The sequence below is a fragment of the Sus scrofa genome, chromosome 4 (assembly GCF_000003025.6).
Source record: "Sus scrofa isolate TJ Tabasco breed Duroc chromosome 4, Sscrofa11.1, whole genome shotgun sequence".
NCBI lineage: Eukaryota > Metazoa > Chordata > Mammalia > Artiodactyla > Suidae > Sus > Sus scrofa.
The window spans coordinates 94973341-94990066 of record NC_010446.5 but is presented as its reverse complement, the minus strand read 5'-3'; the positions used below and the strand labels follow the sequence as shown (position 1 = coordinate 94990066).

The 16726-nt window shown below is 49.8% G+C and overlaps 1 protein-coding gene across 6 annotated transcripts in view; it reads right to left on the bottom strand.

Moving 5' to 3' along the window:
• The window catches only part of KCNN3 (potassium calcium-activated channel subfamily N member 3), a 199215-nt gene that overhangs the window by 122779 nt on the left and 59710 nt on the right, over positions 1-16726 (bottom strand). For all 6 annotated transcript variants that reach the window (XM_021088692.1, XM_021088691.1, XM_021088689.1 and 3 more), the window contains 1 exon segment: positions 9162-9257. In XM_021088692.1, coding sequence (XP_020944351.1) covers positions 9162-9251 — 90 coding nt within the window. In that variant the 5' untranslated portion in view covers positions 9252-9257.

Here is a 16726-nt window from a genome sequence, read left to right as displayed (position 1 = left end):
TCATTAAGCAGTGGGATTCAGAAGTATCTGGACCAGTGCACTGCCTGCGTTCCTCATGTCCGTGTCCCCATGACCGTGGGTTGTACATACCCAGGAGGGAGTGCCAACCTAGGGGACCATCATCCCATGGCAGGTGAGCCTTTTTGTAATATGAGCTGTCTCTCTCTCTTTTTTTTTTTTCTTTTTCCCTTTTTCTTTTTAGGGTGACCCTTGCATATGGAAATTCCCAGGCTAGGGGTGGAATCAGACCTGTAGCTGCCAGCCTACACCACAGCCACAGCAACACAGGATCCGAGCTGCATCCATGACCTACACCACAGCTCACAGCAATGCCGGATCCTTAACCCACTGAGCGAGGCCGGGGATCAAACCCACCACCTCATAGTTCCTAGTCAGGTTTGTTAACCACTGAGCCACGATGGGAACTCCTGTGAGCTGTCTTTTGAATATAATATGTCTTATAATTTGAAGTCACTTCCCTATCGGGTGAAAACTCTATTGGTATTTAATAAAAAATATCTACTTTGACACACTTAATAACTTAAAAGTCTCCCCTTTCCTTGGTCTCCTGTGTTTCAAATTCATGAGGTTGACCTATATCATGTCACTATCATTATGTTTCTATAAAATTTGAAGTAGAGTAGAAGCCTCTGGCGGCCAACACCAGACCTTGATATGATTGATGCCTTTTACTTTTTTTTTTTAAATGGGGATTGCTGATTATTTGTTTATTTTTGGCAACATTCATGGCATGCAGAACTACCCAGGCCAGCAATCAAACCTGTGCCACAGCAGTGACCCTCGTCACAGCAGTGACAATGCCAGGTCCTTAACCCACTGAGCCACCAGGGAACTCCCAAGAATGTGATGCCTTTTACTTTGAATATGGCCCATAACCAGAAACTGAAATTAGGTATCTCTAAAGTTCCCACCCATGCACTGGATGATGAGAAAACTGCCACGGCCTACGTCCGATCCTGGGTTCATAGCAGCCCCCCTTCCCCATCTTGCTTCAACAAACATTAACTGAACCCTGCTCTGTGCCAGCTTCCTATCCCTGCAGCTTCATTAAAGACACCAAGGCTGAGCGCCACACCTCCAGTGTGGGTGTGTCTGCACCTCCCCTCCTCCACCACTCGCCCCACCCCCAGCTCTGAGCCAGGGTGATTCCTCCCGGGGGCACTGGATCCCTTCCCCTCCTGTGTGCTCTTGGCCCCTGGTCATTTCCTCTCCCTCTCAACTGGCTCCTTCCTGACAGCTGAGAGATACAGATGCAGTCTCTCCAGTCAATACACACGGACCAAATGCCTCTCCCTCGGCACCATGTCCTCTCCAGCTGCCACTCAGGCATCCCTCTGTTCACAGCCAAACTCCTTAGATGACGGGCCAGGACTGTGTTTCCACTTCCTCACCTGCTATATGGTCCTCTTTCCTCTTCCACTGCCCTGTGACTACCACGCCAATGACCTTCCCACAGCCTGATGCAAAGGACCAGTGTGGTCCCCAAGTCCTTGACCTGCCCATGGCACAACCGACATTTCCTTCTCTGTCCCAGCTTTGTGATGCCCTCCGGGGTCTCCTCTGACCTCCCTTTTCCTTCTCCTTAAGGGCTCCTCTTCTCCTCCTACTTCTCCCCCCAGGGATCTGTCTCATGCCCCCCTCTCATCTCACTGACCCCTGCTCATCCAGCCCTGGCCTCTGCATCACTGTCCTGGAGGCAGTTGGATGCCCACCTCCATCCCCCAAACCTCAACCTTGACCTGGTCATCGCTCCCCACCTCAACATCCTTCTGTGGTTTCAACCATAGTGAATGGCCCTCTCAGCCACTGAGTTACCCCGGCAATTGCTAGACTCTCCTGTTCCTGCAGATAGTACCTCCATCCTAATAGGTGACCAAGTCTGGTCAGTTTCACTCGCTCCATATCTCTCACGCATGGCCTCTCCCGTCCTGGTGCCTGTCTAGCCCCAACCAGGGTGTCACCATCGCTTATCTCCATCATGGAAACATACTTGAAATTGGCCCTTGCCACATCTGCCATGCTGCAGCTAAAATGCAAATCTGATCATCTCTCTCCAGATTGAACCCCTTCCACAGTTCTCCCTGCTGACAACAGGACAGGTCCAAAACCCTTCAGCAAGGCAGATGCGATCCCTCCGGCCCCGCCGTGCTACAGAGTGGACCCAGCACCCTGCCCAGGACCTTGTCATGGAGGCACTCCAAATGCACTCTGCAGATTCCCATCTCAGGGCCTTTGTTTATTTTGAGACCTCTGCCTGGGATATCTTTTCCATTCTGTCTGCTGGAGAAACACGTCCTCATTGAAGTTAGGGTGTTTTGCAATATTATCTAATTTGATCTGCACAACAACGCTGTAGTGGGTACTGTTATTGGCCCCATAGTAGTCTAAGAGGGATTCAGTAACTTGCTAAAGGCCACCATGAAAAGAGCATGATCTGAACCCAAGCTGGGCTCTCTAAAATCCGTGTTCTCAGCCTCTGGCTATCCTGCCTTCCAGGATGGCACCAGAGCCTTAGAGTCACGGATTCACTCAAGGCTGCCAACCCCTTGGAAAAGCAAAGGTGATTTCAGGGTTTGCAACAGAGGGAAGACACTGGGAGAGCAATAAAGAGTTCAATGTTTCACTGGGCAAAACAGCCATCATCAAAAAGTCTGCAAATAGCAAATGCTAGAGAGGCTGTGGAAAAAGAGGAACCTTCTACACTGTTGGTGGGAATGTAAATTGGTGCAGCCACTACGGAAAACAATATGGAGTCCCTTAAAAAACGAAAAACAGAGCTGTCCTATGATCCAGCAATTTCACTCCTAGGCGTATATCCAAGAAAAGATGAAAACTCTAATTCAAAAAGATAACAAAGTTATGGCCACTAAAGGGGAACAGGGGTGGGGGAGGGATAAATTAGGAATTTGGGATTAACAGATACACATTACTATACATAAAAAATAGATAACAAGGATCTACGTATAGCACAGGGAACTATAGTCAATACCCTGTAATAACCTATAATGGAAAAGAGTTTGAAAAAGGATATGCATATATACATGACACTGAATCACTTTGCTGTACACTTGAAACTAACACAACATTGTAAATCAACTATACTTCAAAAAAGAGAAAGCAAAGAGAAAATCATGGGCATGGAGAACAGACTTGTGGTTGCCGAGGGGGAGGGGGAGGGAGGGGGAGGGACTGGGAATTTGGGGTTCAAAGATGCAAACTATTGCCTTTGGAATGGATAAGCAATGAGATCCTGCTGCACAGCACTGGGAACTAAGTCTGGTCACTTGTGATGGAGCATGACGATGTGAGAGAAAAAAATGTATACATGTATGTGTGACTGGGTCACCTTGCTGTGCAGTAGAAAATTGACAGAACACTGTAAACCAGCTATAATGGAAAAAATAAAAATCATTATAAATGAAAAAAAACTTATTTCCCATTAAAGAAAAAGAAAAGCGCTCAGTGCTTTTTGTGTTGAGCCAGGGCCATGCCAATGGCCCCTAAAACATGAGTCTGCAGCCTGGGAGGTGTTGGTGAGTCCCAGACCACAGGGGTAAATGGACCCTCCAAGGGAGAGCAGAGTTTTCAAAGTTTTGGTAAATAACACAAAAACCAAGGCATCTTGTTCATCATTTCTCTCCAGGACTAGCTGAAGGTGGACAGATGCCTGGGCCTTTGAAAGCTCTGTGGGCCAAGATGCCAAGAGAAGAGGTGGCCCGGGAGGGACATGTTCAAATGTTCAAACACCAGGGCTGCCTCACGGGAAACATGGCGCCTCGTTTTTTCTGCTTCAGAACAGAGCCAGGCTGTGTAGAAGTTCCAGGGAGGCCTGTTCCCTCTCCATGGAAAGGCAGACTTTCCAAAAACTCACACTGCCCAGCCAGAGGGAGGTTCCCTCCAGAGGTGGTGACTCCCTGTGCCCAGCAGATCCACAGAGGCTGGAGGGGCCACCAGCAACTGATAAGGGATATCCCCCCACCCTAACCCCGTCAGCTCTGAGAACCTTCCAGCCTCAGGCTCATGACTTGATGCCAGAGTTTGGTTGAGAGGTTCCCAATAATGTTTCAGAATTCTTCTTTAAAAACACAAGTTGTACTCACTAATTATTAGAGAAATACACATCAAAACTACAGTGAGGGAGTTCTCGTCCTGGCTCCGTGGTTAATGAACCCGACTAATATCCATGAGGACCCAGGTTCGATCCCTGACCTTGCTCTGTGGGTTAAGGATCATGAGCTGTGGTATAGGTCACAGATGTGGCTCAGATCCTGCATTGCTGTGGCTGCGGGCATAGGCCGGAGGCTACAGCTCTGATTCCGCCCTAGCCTGGGAACCTCCATAAGCTGCGGTTGTGGCCTAAATAGACAAAAGACAAAAAGACAAAAGACAAAAAAAAAAGAAGCAATGAGACACCACCTCAGGCCAGTCAGAATCATTAATAAGCCTACAAATAACAAAGGCTGGAGAGGGTGTGGAGAAAAAGGAACCCTCCTACACCATTGGTGGGAATGTAAATTGGTGCAACCACTATGGAAAACAGTATGGAGGTACCGCAAAAAACTCAATATAGAGCTACCACATATGATCCAGAAATCCCACTCCTGGGCATATATCTGGACAAAACTTTCATTCAAAAAGATATCTGCACCCCTATGTTCACTGCGCACTGTTGACAATAGCCAAGACATGAAAACAACCTAAATGTCCATCAACAGATGAATGGATTAAAAAGATGCAGTACATATACACAATGGAAAGTTATTCATTCATAAAAGAGAACAAAATAATGCCATTTGCAATAATGTGGATGGAACTAGAGATTCTCATACTAAGTGAAGTTAAGTCAGAAAGACAAATACCATATGATATCATTTATATATGGAATCTAAAATATGGCACAGATGAACCTATATACAAAATAGAAACAGACTCACAGACATGGAGAGCAGACTTGTGGTTGCCAAGGGGGAGTGGGAGGGAGTCTGGGGTTAGTAGATACAAACTATCACATTTAGAATAGATAAGCAATGAGGTCCTTCTGTATAGCACAGGAAACTATATCCAATCACCTGTGATAGAATATGATAGAAGATTATATGAGAAAAAGAATGTGTATATATATATCTGGGTCACTTTGCTGTACTGCAGAAATTGACAGAGCATTATAAATCCACTACAATTAAAAAATTAAATTTAGGAGTTCCCGTCGTGGCGCAGTGGTTAACGAATCCGACTAGGAACCATGAGGTTGCGGGTTCGGTCCCTGCCCTTGCTCAGTGGGTTAACGATCCGCGTTGCCGTGAGCTGTGGTGTAGGTTGCAGACGCGGCTCGGATCCTGCGTTGCTGTGGCTCTGGCGTAGGCCGGTGGCTACAGCTCCGATTCAACCCCTAGCCTGGGAACCTCCATATGCCGCGGGAGCGGCCCAAGAAATAGCAACAACAACAACAACAAAAGACAAAAAAAAAAAAAAAATTAAATTAAAAAAAAAAAAAACACAAGTTGTAGAGTTCCCATTGTGGCTCAGCAGGTTTAGAACCCAAAATAGTGCCCACAAGGATGCGGGTTCAATCCCTGGCCTCGCTCAGGGGGTAAAGGATCTGGCGTTGCCATGGCTGTGGTGTAGGCTGGCAGCTACAGCTCTGATTCAACGCCTAACCTGGGAACTTCCACATGCTGCAGGTGCCGCTGTAAAAAGAAAAGAAACACACACACATGCACAGAAATTGTCCAAAGTAAGAACAAACAGGAATACTATTCTAGAAGGTACTCTCAGCCCCCCGTGGGTGCTGGGCTAGGGCCAGGGACCTGGGTGTAAGCATCTGGGGCAGGGCTGGGGGGAGGTGGAGACGTCGTCATTCAGTTCCTGTTAAAATATAGCCAAGGGTCTAGCAACTGGCATGGATGACAAGTGGCGAGCATATCCTTAACACAAGCCCCTGACTTCACACCACAGAGGAGACGAGCCACACCCCGACCCCTCCCTGCTTCCAGAAGATGAGCAGCAGCTGGCCTTTCCCCACCAAAGGGGCTTTCCAAGCATCCCCCTAGATAAGCACCAGCAGTCATGCTTGGGGTGACTGTCCCCTCCATTCTCAGGAAGCAGCTCCCCCAGCCAGGGGCGGGGGGCAGCAGACCTAAACTAGAGAATTAAAGAATGAGAGGGGTTGATCCCCAACAAACAGATGTGGCAACTGAGACTCAGGACCACGGAGCTAAGCAATGGTCTACATTGCTTTGGGGAGTTCCCATCGTGGCTCAGAGGAAACGAATCCAACTAGGAACTGTGAGGTTGCAGGTTCAATCCCTGGCCTCAATCAGTAGGCTAAGGATCTGGCATTGCCGTGAGCTGTGGTGTAGGTTGCAAACGTGGCTCAGATCTGGCATTGCTGTGACTGTGGCATAGGCTTGTGGCTACAGCTCTGATTAGACCCCTAGCCTGGGAACTTCCATATGCAGCAGATGCAGCCCTAAAAAAAGACAAATAAATAAATAAATTCTTTAGAAACCAGATACCTTGAAACCAGCACCCTTTCATTCAAAACACGCCCTTGCAGACACCTGCTCTTTGTCAGACACTGTGGGTCCCCTAAAAATTAATAGCATCATTGTCGCTGAGGTGGGGGAGAGGGACACAGAGCAGAAAAGTATCGTACGGTCAGGTGAGTGCACACAAGGGCCCCACTGACCCTGTGGGCCCAAACCATTCCTCTCTCCCTCTGGCAGGAGAAGGTCCCACTAGACCTTTCCAGAAGAAAGAACTTCACTGGACAGGTAAAGAGGCACAGAGGGAGCCTGGTTCTGGGGACTCCCCACGTGATGGTGGGCCACACAGGATAGGGGGCAGGGCAGTGAGAGCTGAGAGTGCAGACGGGGCCGGGTCAGGGCAGGGAGGAAGTCCAACCACGCTCCAGGAAAGAGCGGTCATGATAGTGACCATCTGGTGGGCACAGCTTGTACCTGGACAAGGCCCAGCTGGAAACAATGGGACAGGGGTCACAGGAAGGGGACCAGTTCCCATTTCATGAGAGCCGCCTCTGCACTGTCACTGGTTACCCATCCTCTTCCGAGCTCAGCATAATGGATGATAGGACTTGCGTTCCTCAGATGGGGAAACGGAGGCTCAGAGCAGTTGTTAGGGGCCACAGTCGTTCAACCTGAAGTGTCTGAGCCAGGATTCAATGCCACTGATTTCACTCTGTTTCTCCCAACTGTGAGCGCCAGGCCAAGACGAGCGACTGAAATAGCATCCTCTGCTGCCCATACCTTGGGTGCAGTGGAGACTGGCTGGGGGCTGAGGAAGGGTGCCCAGCTGGGTGCTGGCCTGTCAGCAACACGGCCCTGCTGGCAGGCCAGAACTCAGGTTACAACTGCAGCTGCATGGGAGTCTGAAAGCTAAGGCTACAGGCCCTGGGAAGGGGGAGCAAGGACTCCAAGAAAACGACAGGGAGGGGACGCCAGGTTCTTGCAATCCCAATGCCTGCAGTGGAACCATGGTACAAGCTTGAGGCTGGAAACGGTTCCTATGCCCCCCGCCCTCAAGCCTGGACCACAGCTGAGCTTTGTGGTTCTGCCTCTTCTCTTTGGCCCCTGAGACCCCTCCCCACAGGTCAAGACGATACGCAGTAGCACAGACACCCTCTCGATGAGGCCCTGGGGGCTCAGAGATGGGGAGGAAATATCGGGTCCCGAAGCCGGTATGGGGTAGGGAGAAGCTGGCAGGGAACTCAGCTCCTTGCCTGTTCCACCTGTCTTTCTGGGCTTGACTGGTCCACCATCTGGGTTAAAGCCCACCTGCTTGGTTCAGGTCAGACCCATGAAAGAAGATGCTGGTAGCGTCTGGGCCTCTCGGTTCACAGAGCACAACCTGCACCTGTGACCCTGTGAGACAAAAGAGTCTTTGCCTTTTAAACTAGTGTCCTCTGGTCATCAACAGAGTGGAGCCCTGCCAAGGTGGCCTGGAGCCAAGGCTCCCGCCCCCAGGCCAGCCGCAGCAGCCCCTCTCCAGGAGCGGGAGACGCTCAGCTGTCTCGGCCTGTGCAGCCACTCAGCCCAGGAAAGCCGAGTGGACAAAAGGGACAAGACTTGAAGTGTTTTACAGTTAAGGGAGCTCTGTCTCTCTCTCTCTCTCTCATTCCTCCTCGCAATAACCCACAAACAGTGGAAGCAAAAACCTCTGTGTTCCAGATGAAGTTCACATCTGGCCCAGAAAGGCCACGGGGCCGGCCAGAGACACGCTGTGAGATGAGGTCATGGCCGAGACGCGGCCCCAGCTTTTCTGACTCTGGGTTCTGGTCTTTGTCAATCTCTTGCCAGCTGCCCAGATGTGGATCTATCTGTGCTCCTCCCGCCAAGGATGGGGATTATATCCAGATGCGCATGCACGTGAGAAAAAACATCTGGACACTTTAGAACGACGCAGGGCCCCAGCAGAGCAGGTCAGCCGGAAGGGCCAGATGACAGGGGCGCTGATACCTGCCTGCTCCTCCCAGCCCAGGTTGAACCATGCTCCCTACATCTGCCAAACTGGAGCACACCCCAGAGGCCCAGCCAATACTTCCCTGGGTGCTAAAAAGTCATTCCTGAGCAGCAAGAAACAGAGGCCTCCTCGACCACCGCAGATTCTGTTCTGTCTAGGAAATGGCTCCTCCCAGCCTGGCAGATTCTAGCAGGTGTAAAGTCCACACCAGGCAGAAATACAGACTCCCAGTGTTATTTGGTACAGTGAGTGGTGTGTGTGTGTGTGTGTGTGTGTGTGTGTGTGATTCAGTGGCTCAAGTTCAGAAAAGATCCAGCAAGAGATAGAAAGGGCAAAGCAAGTCATAAAGGGCTCTCACAGCGCAATGGTATGGAAAAGATTCTGAGCAGGACTGCCCCCCAAATCACAAAGCCCCTTTGCCTCTGGGATCCCCACTGGAAGATAAGGTCCCAGTTGTTCTAAAGCCACAGGGTGGCCTCGCAGTTCCTTCTCCTGTGAGGGACCAAACCGAGAGAGAAGAGCCATACGCTCAGATGCATCTCAGACACCATCTCAGGAAATTACCAGGTAGCCCCTGAGGGGTGGGTTTTGGGGTGGGGATGGGCTCAGCCTGGAGCGGAGGACCCGCCGCTGCCTGAAGGGGTGAGGGCGAGGGCACCTACCTGGACTTCACGTGTGTGATAGGCGATGATCAAACCCAAAAGGATGATGGTGGACAGACTGATAAGGCATTTCAGGGCCAACGAAAACATGGAATCCTGCAGGAGGAACAGAAAGAGAGGATTAGGGAAATCCGGGCTGGGCGGCTCATTTGACTCGGAGGCTGTGTATGGAGTGCGGGTGGGGGCGGGGCGGTGAAGGCAAAGGGGAAGAAGGTCACCTCCCGGGAGTGGGGATCCGGCACAAAGGTAGCCTGCCTCGGAAGCGCCTTGCCCCCCCCCCCCGCCGCCCCCCAGCCCCGGCGGCTCTGTCTCAGTGGCTGCCCTCCGAGCCGCTTTTCTAGGGTTTAATCATATTTGCATTCCTGGGATGAACCTGCTTCGGCATGATGTATTATGTTTGTTATACATGGCTAGATTCAGTTTGCTGATGTGTTGTTTAGAATTTTTGCCTCCGTACTCATCAGTCATATGACCATAATTCTTTTCTGCGCTGCTATTATAGGGTGTGGGCATCAAGACTGTGCCAGCTTGGGCCTCTCTTTTCTCTTAACAAGCCTGAACCAGAGGATTCCCAAGGTCCCTTCCATCTCTGACAATGCAGAGTTCTTTCAGGAATGAATTAGATGTCCTGGCAGCGGCTCTTATCCCCTGTTTTAGGCCAAGGGTGGGGAGGGAAGCAAGGGTGGCCCTGGAGCTACCGGAGAGAGAAGGGGGCCAACACAGGAGCAGAGAGCTGGGGGAGGCAGGGTGGGCCATCTGAGCTTCACTGCAGTCCTCCAGCTCTGGGGCAGCTTAGGAGCTAACCAGCACCAAGAGCTCTAGGGCCAGCCCACTGGATCCAAACCCTGACACCTTTGCTTATGAGCCACGTAACCTCAGGCTACCGAGTCCATCTCTCTGTGCTCAGTTGCCTCAGGCGTCAGATCCAACCACAGGAGGCTGCTGTGAAGGATAAAGGGATTTGTCTCTGTAAAGCACCTAGCCCCGTGCAGGCCCTGTGAGGGTGGCTACCATCAGTTACTCCACATCCTCTACAGGGCTGCTGCCCTCCTGGGCAAGTGGAAGTTAGGGGTAGGGGTGGCTTCCAGTCCCAGGGGAAAGCGGAAACACAGCCCAGAGCACAGGTAGCAGAGCGCCGGGCAGCCCCTTTCCAAGCACTGTGTTGCCACCCCACACGTCCTAAGAGAGGCAGGCCACACGATGAACAGCCCTCTGTGCTGCAAATTATAAAATGCCTGATGTCCATAAAGCACCTTACAGTTCGAAAGGTGGTTTCGCATCTTATTCTCATCCATCCTCTCGACAGCCTTGGCCTCTCCCAACCTTTATGGATGTTACAGGCAGAGGCTCAGGGTGGGGAGTGGCTTGTGCCATGTTCAATACCAGGGCCTCTGACTTCCAGCCCAGAGCACTGCCCACAAGCCAGGAGGCCCATGCTCCCATGGGAAACAGTAAAAATGGGAGAAGTGTCCATTTCCACACCCAAAGGACAGCTTAAGACAATAGTGGAAGGTATGTCAAAAGAAGGATATGATTAATTATCAAGTGAAACCTCCAGTAGAGCTAGAGAGGAAGCCATCATTGGCCAGGAAAGGAAGCTTTTAGAGACAGAGGGAGAGGTGGCTGAGCTCTTCGCGTTAGGTGGTGGTGTCCAATACAGCAGCCACTAGAGTATGCGGAGGGCTTGGGCTTGAACCCAGGACCTCTAGATGCCCAAATCCATGCTCTCAATCTGCTCTGTCCAGATGATGCTTTAAACATAAGCCACTTTGCATTTGGCCTCTTGCATGTTCTATAGTTTATTGAAGAGCAGCCTGCAGTCATTTACTCAGCACACATGCACGGAGGTGCCTGGGGCTGGTGGAGGGGAGGCAGGAGGACTGGCACTGTGCTGCTCCAATTGCAGGGCCCAAAGGAAAAAAGAACATAGTTCCAGCCCTCTGGAAGGTTCCAGTCTTTGTAAGTTCCAGGCTTTGTAAGTTCCAGTCTTTGTAAGTTCCAGTCTTTGTAAGTGCTACTTGATACCACAAGACCTAGCAGGGCTGAAGAGAGCAGGTGGTGAATTCAGGGACAGTCAGACTTTTAGGACATGACTCCCTCCCTAATGGAATCAACTGAGGACAGCTCACGATGTGTTCAAGCCAGAAACAACCATAACTTTCTTCTCAAAGGGGTCTGAAGGCATCTGGGGAGCATCACGCCTCCCCAGGGAAGGGTTTGGGATCAGCTGCACATTTCAACCTCTAATTTATTTCTTGGGGCCAAAATTAACTGAAATCAGAATCCAAGTGTATTTCCATTAGTTTTAGAGGAAGAGGTGAAGGGAAAGAGACCAGATGCTGTCTCCTGTCCTTTGAGCCTCTTCCTTTTGTTCTAAAACTCAAAGCCTTTACATAAGAGGCAGCTCCCGCCTGCTCCTTGGTTTTGGCTGGTGCAAACCTCATTGGCCAGCTCCAGAACCATGGGGAGAAGAGCGTGCACAGGATCAGCGGGAATGCCTGCTGTTTTACAGATTTCCTTGCATTCTCTATCACATGTCAATAAAAACTAAACCATCAACCAATTTTAATAGCTGGAAAATATGTCAAAGAAGTCTGGCTGGACTAGACATGTTTTCTATTGGTTAAAATGTTGAATTATCATTTTGTTCTTTGCTGTCTGAACTCCAGTGAAGCTTGAAATGGATATGGTGCTTTGGGTGATGGCAGAGACTCAGGGCTGGCTAATCAGCTGCCATACCTACATGTATGGATGCACACACACCTGCTCAGCCCCTACTCACTCCCATTTAAGGACCAAAAGGAACACAATGAGCTGGGAGGGAGTCCTGTGGTCAACTGGTCAACCTCCTCCCATGCAACTCAGAACTCTTCAACAAGAGAGCATAATCCTTAATACTCAGGAATGCTTAAGAATTCTATCCTAACAGATGAAAGGTGTTTTCTAAAGTCATTTATGCCTGAATGCCCCAAAATATTAAGAGTGGGTAAGTAAATTTGAGAACAGCCACTGCTGGAACACTATGTAGCCACTTAAAGCCACTTCTATAGAGAATATTTGAAAAAGGAAGGAAAGTTTCATGATATAATAACAAACGAAAAACTCAGTCTCCCAAAACTATACATAGAGAGAGTATATTTCCAATTATTTTTAAATTTTTTATTTTTAGTATTAAAAAAGACTGAAAGTATAGTGTTAGTCTATAAAGTGTAAGAGTACTCAACTGTATTACCTCTGATGCTCTGAGTGCAACAGGTGCTTAATAAGTGCTTCCTGAAACTACTTAACAATAGTACTTTTATTTTTACCTGACATTTATTAAGTACTGACTGCACACCAGGTCCCAGACTACACCTTCCACACAACTCATTTCATACCCTCACCCTACAGATGAAGTCATAATATCTCCCTTTTACTGATGAAGAAACTGAGGATCAGAGAGAGAACGTGACTTGTCCAAGCTCAAACCACTAGCTCAGATTTTAGCAATTTATCAGATGTTCCCATACATAAAGCTTCTCCCACTGCCTTCAAAATGAACTAGGCTCCCACGTGAGAAAGTTCGTGTCATCCTAGTCGAAGCTGGTTACAACCATCGGGGGAGTGGCGGGGGGGGGAGGGGCGTTGGCGGACAGAGGGGATTTTTGGCAGAAAGAAAGAAGGGTGAACCACATTCCTGAAGATGCCCCCATCCATGTGATCCCTGCTCCAAGCCACGAGCCAGCCCTTCACAAATCTGTGACATCTCACTGATGACAACAATCTGTTACAAAGCACCACGGTCGGGGCCTACTGAGCAAGAGGTGCATTGTCAAGCCACTTTTATAGAGGAGGAAACTGAGGGTCTGAGAAGTCCCCTAATTTGTCCAAGGACATGGCCAACAAAAAAATAGCCAAGTCAGGATTGAAGAAGCCAGATCTGACTCCTAATCCCTGTGCCTCTGGGTTCCGGGCCCTGACTGTGCACCACCACCCCCACTAGCCCTTCTGGAGAGGCCCTTCCAGCCTCCAGTTTCAGCAGTGAGGCTGCTCAGATCTGCTCCAGCCCTTCCTCCCCCAAGGCTATGCAGCATATGATGGAGTGTGTTCCTGGCTTCTAAGCCAGCCATATAAATTCTCCCGGCCTGCCTTGGAGCTTCCAAAGACAAGCCAGAATTGTAATGATTACAGTAGATCTTCCCAGTGACTTTGAAGTTCTAAATGTGTTTTATTATTTGCAACATTTGAAAATAAGAGAAAACTATACTTGCAAGCAGAGTCTTAGAGGGGCTCTGAATGGAAGTGAAATTATCCAGATGACATGTACAGGTACCTTCCCCAAAGTGTGTGTGTGTGTGTGTCTGTGTGTGTGTGTGTGTACACATATGTGATTCATTCACGATCTTTGTCACTGGCTGGAACCCCCCAAGAGGAAAAGGTGATACCATCTAAAGTCTGTATTTACTGAATTAAGATTTACGTTTTGTGCATTCGATCTGGGCAATAATTGATTTAGAAATCTTTTCTGTTTAATAAGGGCAACTTATCCTTCAATTTCATGGAGAGGCTCCAAAATGGATGGACATTCAGCATCAGCTTGATACTGTGGCTCTCTCATGGTTGTCCTCATTAGACACTCTGGCTAATGAACGCTATGCAAATTAAAACCAGCTCCTCACCCACTGGCCAGGAAGGCTGCATTCACGGTTACTGTTCTCTGCAGAGACACAGTTTCTTTCTTCAATATGGTGCTTTCACACCAGCGCCAAAGCCCTTGCCTTCCTCCTTCCTCTGCCCTCACCCTGCCTCTTTCTCATGATCTTTCGTTCTCATCCATCCGCCCTCTGCATCTTCTGTTCTCATGCTCATCTCCAAGTTCAGGCTCATCATCCCAGGGTGAGCTGCCTGATTTGAGGACATCCTTGGCTTTCCTGCCATCCTCAGAGTGACTGCCCAGCCTGGCTCTGACCAGAATCCTACTTTGGTCATTCACAGTCCAGAGGGGAATCACTCAGACCCTCTGCATCCTTGGTGTCCAACTTGAGAAGACGGGAAACAGGCAAGGCTGTCACAAGAGGATGGGAGGGTGGATCCTGGAGGCCTCAGAGGGCACCTGCATCTCCAAGAGACCTGAGAAGGGAGACATCCCAAGAACCCAGGATGCTCCATAACCAAGAGGTCTCTGGAGCTGGACCCTGGACTTGGCTTCAGAGGACCCAGGGGTTTTTGGCCTCCTCCAGGGTAAATATCTGGGTTTGGACAAGTTGCCTCATTCTTCTAGGCCCCAATACCCACCAGTAAAATGAGACTCTTGGGCCAAATGGTCCCTGAAGCCAAATGGCCAATGGCACTGGGCACACACTGGCCATGACACACACACACACTGGTTGTAGGGACGCTCCCAACATTTCTTTTTTTTTTTTTTTTTTCCTGTTCCCAAACATTTCTATACATGATGAAATTTTAAGTGTGAAATAGCAACCAAACTCACTCATATCAACTTCTCCTCAAATGGAACAAGATGGTTAAGAAAGAAAATTACCATTGTCTCTTTCTGAATAAGATGAGATTTGAAAACAAAAGGCCAGAATTCAAGTCATATTTTTGCTGCTCACTAGCTGGGTGACACTGGACCTGTCACTGAACCTCCTGGGCAAGCTGGGTCTGATAGAACCGGCTCCCACAGGGATTAGAGACAAAGGAAAATAATGCATATGAAAAAATCTCTTCTTTTTTCACACAAAGAAAAGCCCACATTCTCTTATAACCAAACATCCTTTCTCTTGCTGCGCAATGTCAGTGCAGGTAAACTCAGCTGGTTCTCAGTGAGGAGCTGCTGAACACACCTCGATACCAGCATTTTAGGGTTGCAGCGATGTACAAAGATGCTCCACCAGCCACCTCAGAAAGTCAGCTTTGGCGGCTGCGTGGGCCAAACATTCATTCCCTTATCCATTCACACTATAAATATTTACTGAGCACTTAACTCTGCCCAGGCCCTGTGCTGGGTACATGCAAAATGCCAGGGATTCCCCCACCCCTTCCCCCCGAAGTCTGCTGAGCCTGAATCCCACCTGGCAGGTGAAAGAAAAGCCTGGAAGAAATGGGCAGGAAGGGAGTTCCCTTCGTGGCTCAGCAGTTAACAAATCTGACTAGGATCCAGGAGGACACAGGTTCGATCCCTGGCCCCACTCACTGGGTTAAGGATCTGGCGTTGCTGTGGCTGTGGTGTAGGCTGGCAGCTGTAGCTTCAATTGGACCCCTAGGCTGGGAACTTCCACATGCTGTGGGTGCAGCCCTAAAAAGCAAAAAAAAAAAAAAAAAGAAGAAGAAAGAAAAGAAAAGAAATGGGCAGGAAGCCCAGGCTGAGAGACAAGACTTGCAAGGGTCTCCCTGAATGATCAAGAAGTATCAAGGACCAGAGGAGGTGACTCTAGAGAGACAGCTGAACCCAAGAACCCAAGCCTGACCCTACATCGTCAGTGTGAAGTGAGGAGTCCAAACTAACGCAAGGTCAAAGGGAGCGCCCTCTCCCCAGAGATGCTGTTTGCTGAGGATGCAGCCTCTCCACGCAGGCTGTGCAGACGAGGAGAGGACGAGACGTCCTCCCACTCAACGGCCACCAGAGCTGAGCATAAGGCCTGGGTACTGGAGTCCAAGCTTTAGGCACCTGTCCCCATGCCTGAGCTCAGATTAGCTCAGGTGAGGTGTCAGTGAGCGCCTTTCCTGACCAGGTCCCGGCTCTTTCTCACCGCCAAGACGGAAGCCCCAAAAGGTCAAAATTTTTCAATCTCATTTGTCCACCTCTGCATCCTGGCACCTCGGACGTTGTCCAGCACAAAGTAGTGGGTCAAAAAACAATAGCTGAGTGATGAACATTTGAATGAAAGAAGAAAATGTGGAGATGCATCAGGCAGGTAGCCACTTCCTTCCTGAACTTCCAAATACCGGACAACCAAAGGGGCAGGATAAATAGCAGCCAACACCTGCTGTCCGCTTCCCATGGCCAGGCACGTAGTAACTGCTTTGGATCCTCAGAGCAACCCCATGGGAGGCCCAGGGAGCTTCATCACTTGCCCACGGTCCTCGAGCGAGGATGAAGTAGAGGTCAGATTCCAGCCTGGACAGAAGTCAGACCCAAAGGTCTGTGCTCTCCCCCCCAGGGTCTCATGACACATGGGAGGCTTGTCATTGGCACGTCACTCTTCCACATCCAGCCTTCCTGGGCGGGGCTGATACCCCATCTCACCCGCCCTCTGAGGCGACCCCATTAAACCTCAGTCACTTACTAGCGTGACAGACCATGAGCAGCCTGAGGTCAAGGCTGGGGGTCTGCGTCATCACTGGGAGTGCAGCCCAGAGCGGGGCGGGTGTGCGGAAGGCAGGCCGGAGATGCTTGTGGAAAGAGGGGTGCCAATGGTCTCAAAATAAAACTCATCAGGTCAAGCTGGCCTGGGGCATTTCTCTGTGGCCCTCCACTTTGTCACTCCCAGAAGGAGATGGAACCTGATGGCTGAGGGACATCATGCAGCTAATACAAGGGCATTCAGGTCTGAGCAGAGGGTGACCTGGTAATGGTTAGTGAA